This window comes from Ambystoma mexicanum, chromosome 9, assembly GCF_040938575.1.
Source record: "Ambystoma mexicanum isolate Mex_15411 chromosome 9, UKY_AmexF1_1, whole genome shotgun sequence".
Lineage (NCBI taxonomy): Eukaryota > Metazoa > Chordata > Amphibia > Caudata > Ambystomatidae > Ambystoma > Ambystoma mexicanum.
This window is the reverse complement of record NC_090931.1, coordinates 257,226,691-257,239,051: the sequence shown is the minus strand read 5'-3', so window position 1 is coordinate 257,239,051 and position 12,361 is coordinate 257,226,691. Positions and strand designations below refer to the sequence as shown.

The following is a 12,361-nucleotide window of genomic DNA, read 5'->3' as shown; positions in this document are numbered from 1 at the left end:
TTTGTTTCAACATTTCAGGCAAGTCTTCATTCGTGACAGAAGGGTAAAACAGAGAGGGCACGTGCAGCCATTCACCACTCCGCTTCGCATGACGCTGGTGGAGACAGTCGCCGCCCAGCTTCGTTCGGCGCCCCTGTGGAGACCAGGTGAGCCTAACACTGAACAAATAAATAGCTGTTTGGAACTAGAGGGGCCTAAGCTTGAGGAAATGCTCCCCGAGAGATCAAGAATGAACTGTGATACATATTGCTTTGTATTTTGAGCCCTTAGCTTGAGAAAGGGAACCATGAGAGGCCTGCTGAGAAAAATTGACTTTGTTTTTGTTGAAAGCTGAAAGAGGCCTGAGAGGCCCCCCTGAAGAAAGTAAAGTGAGAAAGTTGAAGGTTGGTGAAGGGAACCCCAAGGAACTCAGACATTGAAGGTATTGGAATTCACTGTAAGGGCCCTGGGGAGAAGACCATTCGAACAGCCCAGTACATTGAGCGCATTTTTGTGACATTGAAAAAAATTGCACCTGGTGGGAAGACCACTTGAAACCAACTCCTGGTTTTTGCTTTTTTATTGAATCACTATTTTTCTTTTTCACATTTTTGTAGAACGTGAGGGCAAGCATTGGTTTAGTCACAGACAGACTTTTGTTTTGGACTATTAGACAACGGCGGCCATTAGAAACATCATTTAAGGGTACCATCCCTTTAGAGTTGGGGCCAGTCAGGTATTCCACCAACCCAGGAGCCTTAGTAAATAAACGTTTTAAAATGAATATTTCTGAGTCTGTGTCTCTCTTGATATCATGCCTGCCTCACAGTACCCATAATTCCAATAGTTTGACAAAACATTTCAAAAATGACTGCAAGAAAAAGTATGTGCTGTACATGTTTGCACTTGTATGGTAATGGCTTCCATGAATATTCAGAAAAGCAATGCACCGCTACATTCCCCTGACTCTTTTAGTTGGGAAATCGCACATTTTTTGTAATGTTTCACAAAACAAGCAGTACCACAAGCCAAAAACAAAGCTATGGTACAAAGTATTTTTATGCTGATGGCCTAAACTGACGTACTTGGCATTTTGAAAAGAACCTAAATCTATGTGGTGAAGAATGCCAATCATACATTTTCTTTGAAAGAGCATAGACTGACCTTTTGAAGGATCGGTGACTTGCGCAGGTTACAAAAATATACAGTCCTTAAAGCAACAAATAAATGTAGGGCAGATTTGGGAAATGAAAGGGTTGTGCAACAAACCACAGTAGGAAATGTATGAAAAAGTTATCACAACCAAGAGGAAACCGCACATGTCCTACCTTCCCACATTCCCTTAGGAGTCCCGATAAAAATGGTACCTCACATGTGTGGGTGCACTAACCTGGGCGTAAGGAGAAAAGGATAAACCACTGGTACACCAAACGCCCAGTGAAGATGAAATGTATAGTGTTTTGTGGACAACCCACACAGTTGGGCCTGGGGTGTCACAGCCACCAAGGAAAATAGGGAACCCCATGCATTTCTGAAAAGCAGAAGCCTGTGGTAATCCAAAGAGGTCTTGCATGCGTGTGCCGCGCTACAATTTATTACCCAGAATGCCCAGCAAAGTCCAAAATGTAGGGGGGAAAACATAATTTGGAGACATTTGCGACCAGGAAACCACCAAAACACACGTGCAACAACACATGTCCTACTTTTCACACGTTCCCACACGTGTCCCAATGAAAACGGTACCTCACATGTGTGGGTGCTATGAGAAACCTGAAGTTGTCTCCCTGTCTAGTCCCCGGGGATCTGTCATCCAGGTGGCCAGGACACGGCCATCGCTATTGGAAGCGGGAGGATCACCGGGATGGGGGGGTCCTTGGGGAGTGGGGGTGGGACACCGACGGGTGAGAAGCAGTATCCCCCTTCTTATAACATATTTTCCCCATCCTACCATGTAATACGAGAGCCGTTTACCTGACATGTCCCAACACAAGGGTCAGGCAAAGTCAGGCAATTGACCAGAACCACGCACACTTGATGGCCATTTCCTTTCCCCACAAGGATAAAAGGTGGAGCATGAGAGCACACTACGAGCAGGGCAAACTGCACAATGAGATGGCTATCCCAGGCCGGCGACAAGGAGAGAAGCGATCTTGCCCTTCCCGACCCAGAACCACAAAGCCTCTGTGAAAGGAATCCTAGGACTGCGAACAATAGCCTGCATGTGTTGCAGCAGATGTAAACGGTACACAGAGCCCTCCTACGTTGATAATCAGGACAGGAAGAGACGCTTGCTACCATGGTACCGCCTTGACTCCAGAGACAAGAAAAGACAAGCGGTTCAACACAGCCGGCGAGTTGAAGGGAGAAGCAATAAGAAAGCGAACTGTGTTGAACGAGTTGCAAATGCCAAATTAAGGGGAAAGCCAGCTGCAGATGGGTCCGGCACCACCTGGGTGCTCCCTTGATAGGGGAGACGAATCCTGCATAGTGAGAAAGGAGAAGGAACTATGTGGTTGACAAGAGTGAACACGACAGAGGGATGTACACAGTGGATTGTTTAAAAAGACATTAAGACTTTTGGAATAAAAGCCAAAGTGAACCTGACGGAGGGAGGCTTACATTCGAGAGGGATCTGAGCCTGGAAGAGGGGGACCCTGGGGTGAAAAGCCATCACCCAACGTACACACAGAAAGGAACTTTTTGTTTGTTATTTTGAACCCATCAGATCCTCAGAGGAAATAGACTTTTTTTGTAGAAAAGAGACTTAACCACTGAAGATCCTGATACTTGAGAACAGAACTGTAGTCTAGTGCTGGGAAAGCTCTAGAGTGTTCTATGCTCGGGTGTTCTGCCTTGTGCCGTGCTCAAAACGTGGGGAAGGGAGTCCCCCGGTTATAACATCCTGACTTATCAATTGTGAACACTTCTTTTCTTTCTTGTGAACACTATCCCACACTCTTTTTGTAATTGGTTGTAAGGATTGGAAATAGGTTTTTTAGTTTAGGCCATTTTATTTCACAAGGCGTCACTAGGACTGCCTTATTATTTGATGGTCGTAACTTGCTCCCATCATAGATTTAGGTTTAAATTAGGCGTTTTTTCCAACCTACCTATACAGCTTAATAAACACTCTTGAACTGTGTTCACTTGTGTCTTTCTTTACTATTGCCACCATGAGTTCCTTGCACTGACCTGGTCATAACGGGGAAAGGCTAAAACACTGGTACACGAAACACCCTGGGAAGACAAAATCCGTACTCTATTTGGATTTGTGGAGAATTGAACGACAATAAAAGGGACCCCCCCTGCATTTGTGAAAAGAGGACACCTGTGGAAATCCAAAGAGGCATCACTTGTGCGAATCGCACTACCATTTATTACCCAGAATGCAGTGCAAAGTTCCAAATGTGTTGGAAAGTACACTCTTTTCACAAATTTGCCACTGGGAAACCACAGAAACACATGGGTAACAATGCATGTCCTAGCTTCCCAGGTTTCCACATATGTCCCGACGAAAGCCAGACCTCAAATGCGTGGGTATGCTCACTTGGGTGGAAACTGGTAAATCATCCGCGTGCCAAGTGCTCTGGGAATACAAGAATCACTGTGCATTAGCCACCACTTCTTTCCTCTTCAAGCCCTCTCACATGCACCTTTGCTCACTCTCCTCGAACATTCAGTGCATAGTGAAACAGGACACCCATGGTTGGTTTTAGCACAAGAAAAAAGAACTTCTGAGCAGTAAAGCCGCATCAAGGCACCAACCACTTTACTGGCCATTCATACACCTTTCGTGTCTGCAGTCGCTAGCCATCCATTTTAGCAGTTGCATCACTACCAAATCACCAGCTCCAGAGAAGGTGGCGTTGCTGGACAGACTCCAATCAGGATTCTGGTCTAAGCACAGGACTGAGACGGCCCTGCTATCTGTGCACGATGAGCTGCTGGAGGTTGCAGATAAATGAGGGCTTGTACTCTTTGTGATGCTAGACCTGTCTGCGGCCTTCGACACAGTTGACCAGGACACTGTTCTTGAGCGCTTAAGAACGCTGGGGAACGTCCCTGAACAGGCCAGCAAATGGTTTGGGTCATTTCTGGGAAATAGACATCAGCGGGTGAAATTTGGGGCCTTCACCTCAGACCCCATTGGAATGAACTGTGGGGTCCCACAAGGATCCTCACTGTCTCCCCTTCTATGTAACTTGTACATGCAGCCTGTATTGAATATTGTGAAGAGTCATGGTCTGAGCTATCATTCATATGCCGACGATACACAAATCTACATTAAAATCAACAATATTGAGGATGCTTTCCTTAAGGTTAATCATTGCCTGGAAGAGAGAAATACCTGGATGGCATAAAATCAGCTTCAGCTGAATGCAGCCAAACCCAAGCTTTTTTGTTTCGGGCCCAGGCAACTGGCTAAGGCTGCAAGGGAATCCTTTGTCCCATGCATCCTTGGTGAGGAGCTTCAATTTGCCACCAGAATTAAGAATTTAGGTTGCCTCTCGCAGGAGAATTTGGGCAGCGAAGCTCTGGTTGGGGCGGTCCATTATTATCTGCGTATGCTTTGTCGAAAGTTACCTTTTATCCCTGAGGAGGATCACGCCGCAGTGGTCGGTGCTCTATCAAACACCCATTTGGACTATTGTAATAGTCTTCTGGTGGGAATTCACGGCAAACAGATGTACAGGCTCCAGAAAGCACAAAATGCTAAAGTTAGATTGGTTGGCCAACTGGGCAGATTGGCCCATGTCTCCCCTCTTCGCAGATCACTGCACTGGTTGTCAGTGGAGGAGGGTATTAAATTCAAGGTGGCATGCCTAGTTTTTAAGTGTATAAACGGGTTGGCTCCCGAATACTTAAGTTCCAAAATCTGCCGCTAAACTCCCCGGAGGTCGCTACGTTCAAGTGATCAGCTGCTACTGAGTGCCTTCTGCTCGACATGCGTCTCTAGAGGAGACCGAAGATTCGCCGTCTTTGGCCCCAAATTTTGGAACAATTTATCTTTGGAGATTAGGGGTTGTCAGACACTTGCCCAGTTTCGAAAGGCGCTCAAAACCTTCCTGTCTAAATAGTGGCAGGATGGTTAATCGGGTGGTTTGCTTCCCTTCACTACAACTGTGCTATCACCTTCCTGAGATCCAACTGGACCTTTATACGGTTAAGTCCTTCCTGTTAGGTTAATTTCTTAAGTGCACGGTTGCCCAAGAGCATCATGGCGCTAGAGAGGGAGATCATGTAAAGCCAGATAGCAGGTAGAAAGGAGCATGCCTAGAAAAAGCAGTTTTAAGAGCTTTCCTAAATGCCAGGTGGTTCGATAGTTTCCTAATCAGGAGTGGTAGTCCATACCAAAGGTTGGCCGCAGTGATGGAAAAGGCACGGTTGCCTATCCTAGTATGCCGAAACCTGGGTACTGTCAGAAGATCTGCAGTAGAAGAACGCAGAGGGCGCCCAGGTTGATATCGGGAGAATTTAGATTGGAGAAATTCAGCGTCTTGGGAATGAAAAGCACGGTGAACTATACACAAGGCCTTGAATCTAATGTGCTGGCTGACCGGCAACCAGTGAAGAGAGCATAGCACCAGGGTGATGTGGTCTCCATAAGGAGTGCCAGTTGCCAACCGGGTGGGTTTTGTAGATGCTGCAACCGCTGAATAAGGCCAATCGGCTGGGACAAGTATAGCGAGTTGCAGTAGTCTAGGCGAGATAGAACTAAAGGCGCAACCACCAGCGGGTGGAGACGATCCGGAATCATGGGGAGCACACATCCCGGGCCAGCTGAATGTCACAGCGGATGCCCTCAGCCGGTGGACAGTGGTCAGCTACGAGTGGGAGTTGAAGCCGGAGGTCCTCTCATGGATTTTCTCGCGTTGGGGCACACCGGAGGTGGACCTCTTCGCTACGGCAGTAAACAAGAAGCTTCCCCAGTATGCCTCCAGAGGGGGGCTGGGAGCCTCCTCTCTGGGGGATGCTCTCGAGATTCCATGGCACAACATGAGAGCTTACGCCTTCCCGCCTCTGCCTCTAGTTCACCGGGCAATTTGGAAGTTGAAGAATTCGGTGAACTGTTACCTTCTACTCATAGCCCCGTGGTGACCGGCCTGGTTTTGGTTCTCATAGCTTCACCACCTATTGGTGTATCCGCCGATCAGGTTACCAGTAACTCCCGATCTTCTTCACCAAGGGGAACAGCAGCTGTGGCACACCTCCCCTCAATCGCTCAGCTTGGCGGCATGGTTCCTGAGTTCAAGTCTTTAGAGCATCTGAATTTATCTACGGATGACATGCGTATTATCCAGGCAGCCAGGAAACCCTCAACCAGATCTCCGTACAAGAGTAAATGGCTCAGGTTCTGTCATTGGTGTTTGGAGAAAAAGTTGGATCCAAGGGTGTCCATGGTTGACACAGTGCTGTCCTTCGTATCCTCCCTAGCAGAGTCATGGGTTCATGTTCTGTCATGCAGGACTTATCTCTCAGCGGTTTCCGCTTATCTTTCTACAGACCAGTGTTCTTATTCCCTGACTAACCCAGTGGTGAAGAGGCATTTTGCTGGCTTGACACGCCTCTACCCTCCGGTTCGTAATCCGCACCCGCCGTGGGACCTAAATGTGTTCCTGTCAATACTGTCCCATAAACCCTTTGAACCAATGGCTACTGTGGACCTCAAGTACTTGTCCTGGAAAGTGTCCTTTTTGGTCGCCGTTAAGTCAGCAAGGAGAGTGAGTGAGCTCCAGGCATTGTCGGTGGAGCATCCTTTCTTGGTCTTTCACAAGGAGAAGGTAGTCCTTCGGACAAACCCGGCCTTTCTGCCAAAGGTTGTGACCGAATTCCATCTGAATCAGTCGATTTCCCTACCAGTCTTTTTTCCGAACCCTGCCTCTGAGGCTGAGAGGGTTCTACACTGTCTTGATATCCGAAGAGCTCTCAAGTTCTACCTGGACAGGACTTCCGACATTAGGAGTTCTTCTCAACTTTTTGTGACCTTCGGTAACCCTCGGGGCAAGCAGGTGTCTAAGGCAACTATTTCTCAGTGGATCGCCGCCTGCATCACGGAGTCTTTCACCGTCCAAGGGCTGAAACCTCCTAAGGGTATTCATGCACACCTGGTGCGGCGCAAGGCAGCCGCGGTTGCTTTTCAGAAATATGTCCCCTGGGAGTCCATCGCTAGGGCAACTACTTGGGCCTCCCATCTGCTTTCTGTAAGCATTATTGTCTCGACATGAGCTCAAGGGCTGACGCTCAGTTTGGTCAGGCTGTGCTGAAGAACCTGTTTCAGTGAGGGGTATTTCCATCCACCCGTAGTTCCTGTAAGGAGTGCTTGGGAATCTCCCATAAGTATGGAGGAAAGGGGACGGGACGTAGGAGTATTACCAGGTTACTCACCGTAGTGACCACCTTACTCCTAGTCCCCTTTCCTCCATACGCCCGCCCGCCGTCCCCTCTAATGAGGTTCCTCTGTTATTGCTAATGGGTCTTTGACTTGGCGATAGAAAAGGACTGATGGGCGATGCGCGGGGCGGAGCCAAGATGTGCTGGGTTACGGCCGCGTGCCGGGCCCCGCGCAAGAAAGAGAGGAAGGACACATTTTTGGAAAAAATGTTGATGCTTTTTACAAAGTGCTCCGGTCCTGTCCCACAGGACGGAGAGATGTCCCATAAGTATGGAGGAAAAGGGACTATGGACTAGGAGTAAGGTGGCCACTACGGTGAGTAACCTGGTAATTATATTACACACTTCTAGTTCAACACATAAATCACATTTATCAAAGCATAAAACAGTCAAGAAAAGTATACACAACTCCCTATTTCAATTTATAGACAAGTTTGAGCCAGAGTGAAAACTGAGCAAAATGGCACAGGGTCAACCAAGCAAAAATGGCACTCTAATAATTTCTCAAAAGGGAGGGAAAGGACAAGTTATACAGAGTTAACCTCTTACACAGGAGCAACACTTCCCAAGTGGATTGTGAACAAATTAGGCAAGGTAGCACTTTAGCAATAGTCATACATAGGTGAAAACCGAGCAAAATGGCACTTCAGCAATACTTGAGGGAACGAAGAGTGGTTGTAAGAGTTTTGGGTGCACCAACACAGTTGAGGATGAAAAGCAATCTAGTGAAGGAAGTTGTAACAGATTTAGGCAAAGTCAATAGGCCTGTGCCACAGTTAGTGGTACAGGGCAATGTGCCCAGGATCAAACTGTTCTAGTAGCTGCAGTTAAGTCTTTGGTTTAATGATTCAAAAGGAGGGTGCAGAAGGTAAAAGATAATGTTAGTCGATAGTGGCGGCCAACCCAGTAGGTAGGTAAAGGATTTCAAACACCTTTAGCAGTACCCCTCGAAACGGGAGGCCTGACGGAACAATGTACCTGAAAATGTGGAAGCGCCTCCTGCGGTGGAGGTGGTTCCTGGCAGTTCGTGTTGTCCAGCAGAGGAAGAGAGGCTCTCGTCGTGGCGGAAGGTTCGAGTTACTGCACTGCCCAGGGTAGAAGCCAGCCGCGGTGATGCCGAAACGGATTAAAAGGTACGCTCCTTTAAATCGCAGTCATGGTGGACGGGTGCCTGGCTATCTGGTCTCTGAGTGCAGGGCACCGGCAATTCGACCAAGGCAGGTCCAGGAAGGCGATTGACGAACTGGTTGGCCCCACCAGCTCAAGGGAAGAAGACTCTTGCACGCGAAGATCTTCTCAAGTCGTCGGAGAAAAGTGGTGAGGATCTGCAGCAGGGCTTCACCGGTGGTTCAGTCTTTGCAGATGTCTTCAGCTTCTCTCCTCTTCGGTTTCTAAGTTCAAGTGGCAACGTCTTGTCCTCCCGTCCTCAGGACCCTGCTTTTATGCAGCAAGACCCCCATTTATATAGCCTAGCTGTCACTCACACAGTGTGATGGCTCTCCTGGCGGGAGTACCGCCCAGCCTATCCGGGCAGAGTGCGCCTTGGGTTGTGTAGGCAACCCTGTCCAGGGTGCCTATTCCCCCTCCCACACATCCTGTCTACCCCAGACTCAGTGGCGCCGAGAGGAGGGCTTCTGTGCAGAATCCCGCCAAAAGGACGAACAAAGGATCCCCAACCCGGCTTAGGATTTCAGAGAAAGACACGAGAAAGAAATATTATTAAAGTTCTGGCAAAAAAAACACTGGTTTAAAGTTAATATTAAAATAAACCGGCGGTATGTTAGAGGCTGTCAGTAAAAGTGGTAGCCTCGAACAATGGGAAAATCCCATAGGAAAATATTCACTGTCGATTATTTATGGTAGTAACCACTGCCGCCAGCCAGAAACTTTTGAGAGAGGGACTGTACGGTACCCCCTCAAAAATGAACACTAAGGAAATACTATTAACCCTTCCCAGTACGTCCATTTTAAGATGGGTTGTACTGGTTTAGTTCATAATTATTGACTAGTAAAGTCAATGGGGACTTTACATGCCCTGGGAGACAGTAGTCGGTCCCAGGGTATGGAGTCTATGTTTGGGGGTCGATACGACACCCCTGTGGTACGGCACGGAGGGTGCTGTGTACCACACATATTAAAGTTGATTCCTATGAGGGTGAGAAAAACCCCACAGACCTTAAACACAAAAAATAGCCTAGAACACACATTAGCAATCTGTCTAAGAGTGGGAAAAAGAATCTCACTCTTAGCAGGAGAAAAAAACAAACCCTTCAAATCCAGCAAAGCTGCTGGGGGACTCTATAGGTAAGGGAAATTAGACCTAGAATGAGAATTCTCCCTAACAGGGGAAAGTACAGGGCAGGCCCCTTCAAGAACATTGCTGGCACCCTTTCCACAAAAGCCCTGCACATTCACATAGGGCAGGGGGTCGAGGGGGAAGGTCACAAGCACCAAATGGCTACAAGGGCCAACAAGAGGAAATAAACTCCAAAATGTGATGATGCTTTGAAAACAAATAGGCAGCCCTTATATATTGAATACATTGACATTCCACCAAAACAAAGTACAATGCAGTTCCTAACAAGTCAGAGTATCGCTGTCAACAGATTTCATCACCGTTTTATTTTTTTTACCTTTTATTTTATATGGGTGAAAAAACGAAACCTTTACAACATAGATAAAACAATACATGAAAAGGATTGGTACAGGGTCAATTCATTATGAAAGTGTCAAAACATTTAAAACATCCAAACAATGTCTTTTAATAGTTCATTGAAAAGGAAGAGAGAATAGGGTTAAATTCAACAAGGTACAGGACCAATTGATCTGTTAAACTATAATATCCAAGGCCCAGGATGTAATAAACGCTGCTACAGTAAGACCATCAGTAGTAAAATGACTCATCAAACACCTTTTCCATAAACTATCCTTGTCCATCCACTCAGTGGCTCCCATTACATTCTTAAAATATAGCATATGTTTTAAGTGGCGGGCAGGACATTCCAAGAAAAGATGTTTCACAGTCTCCAGCAGTGCATCATTTTTACAAAACCTACATGCAGCGTCGAGCCAGACAATCATCCCTCTTCTCAATAATACTTCCCCAGTAGGTAAAAGATTCTAGCAGAAACTCCTTAAAAGAATATGATAAAACAAATTTGGTGTGCAATAAAAGATACAGTGCAATAGTTCCCCTTTTTTATATTTATGTTATAGATGGCTCAATGAGGGTTAGCTGTAAAACATGTCAGTATTGTCAGACCAGTTGTGAGTATAAAGTGCCCCCTTAACTTTCATATTGATTAGAAACTAACAAATGAGCATTCACGTCAATGGCGGAAAGCAGCGGATCACAAAGCGCTCTTAATTTCCCAACAAAGCCCAAAGAAGAGACAAGGGAGGAGTCGACTGCTCCCAACAAGACTCAGCGTAGAGAGAGCCCTTAATCGTGGAGATAATCTTACGGTATAGTGACAAGAGACCACCTTCAAGATTAACAGGCCTAACTTGTACCGCATTGCTGCCACTGGAACAGCATTAGGCACCCTCAGGACATGTCTCCAGATCTTCCCCTCTGACATCCAATCAGGAGTAAGACTCCATGGGCCAAAGCTCAAAACCATAGATCAATTTAGGCATGACTTTCCCCTTGTAAAACTGAATAGCTGCCTTAATGGAGAATCTCCCAAATGTTCGATCCATAATTATAAGCTGGTTAGTAAAGCTTATTGCCTTGACAGCAATAGCCTGCTCGATATTTCTCACTGAAGGATGTGCAGAGATATGGTATCCCAAGTATGTCGCGCTCATAGTAGCCCTTATGGTAATATCCTGGAAAAGCCAACTATATGAACTGCCTTTCCTGCCCCTCGACGGCTCCAGAATTTTGGTTTTAGAGGGATTCATCAAAAGACCATTACCCGTAGCTTAATTAGAAAAGGGCAAAAGAAGACTCTGCATGCCAATCCAGGAGTTACTGAAAAGTCGGAAATCATGCGCGTAAGCCATCATGATGATTTTACAGAGCCACATTTTGGAACAATGAGTGCCATGGGTTTCAAACTTTGTCCTAAGTCAGAAACAAAAAGATTAAAAAGGCAGGGTGCCAAAACGCATACCAGCCTTAATCCTCAAGAAGTATTGATCCGACGGGAAAGATCACCCTCTTGATTCAATCGAACATAAATGCCAGAGTCCTCATGTATGCCAATGATTAATCTCAGAAGGCTTCCAGGAATTCCCATTTGTCAAGTTTAGACTGTAATCTGGAGCGGGCCTACCCTATCGAAAAGCCGAAGAGGTCAATCGAGGCCATGTATGTAGACGACCTCTTGTCCTCCCAGACTTTTTCTGAGACTTCTTTAATGACTACCTGTAAGGAACTCATGGTGGCAACTGTAAAGACAGACACATGTGATCACAGTTCAAAGGTGTTTATTAAACTGGATATGCAGGTTGGAAAAAAGCTAAGATGGAAGCAAGCTACGACCATCAAATGAAAAATGAGGCAGTCCTAGAGGCGTCTTGTCAAATGAAAGGGCCTATACTAAAGAAACCTATTGCCAGTCCTTACTACTAAATACAAAAGAGTGTGGGATAGGATTCACAAGATTGAAAAGACGTGTTCACAAATAAGTCAGGATGGGGTAACCAGGGGTCTCCCTTTTAGGCAGTACCTTCCCCATATTTTGGGAACGTGAAAAGGTGGGACTTCTGAGCACAGCACGCTCTCAAGCTTTCCCAGCACGAGACGACAGTTCTGTTTTTCAGCTATCACAACCGTCGATTGTCAAGTATGTTTTCTCAAAAGTCTCTTACATTCGAGCACCTGATGTATTCAAAATAATAAATCAAAGTTCCTTTTAAATGGACGTGGATCTCCCTCATCTGGGCTATCAGGACCTTCGGTGGTTAACTCTCTTGCTTTCGAGGGCCTGACAATTTCAAAATAACAAAAGTTCCTTTTTCGGATTGCACTTGGGATGATGAT

General features: G+C 46.4%; 1 protein-coding gene across 3 annotated transcripts in view; it reads left to right on the top strand.

The window, feature by feature from the left end:
* Nucleotides 1-12,361, top strand: part of LOC138487934 (40-kDa huntingtin-associated protein-like) — a 567,453-nt gene that overhangs the window by 51,184 nt on the left and 503,908 nt on the right. For 2 of the 3 annotated variants that reach the window (XM_069614572.1, XM_069614570.1), the window contains one exon: nucleotides 19-146. The exons of the other annotated variant lie outside the window; for it this stretch is intronic. In XM_069614572.1, the coding sequence (XP_069470673.1) occupies nucleotides 89-146 (58 nt within the window). In that variant the 5' untranslated portion in view covers nucleotides 19-88. The remainder of the gene's footprint in view (nucleotides 1-18; nucleotides 147-12,361) is intronic. 3 annotated transcript variants of the gene reach the window in all.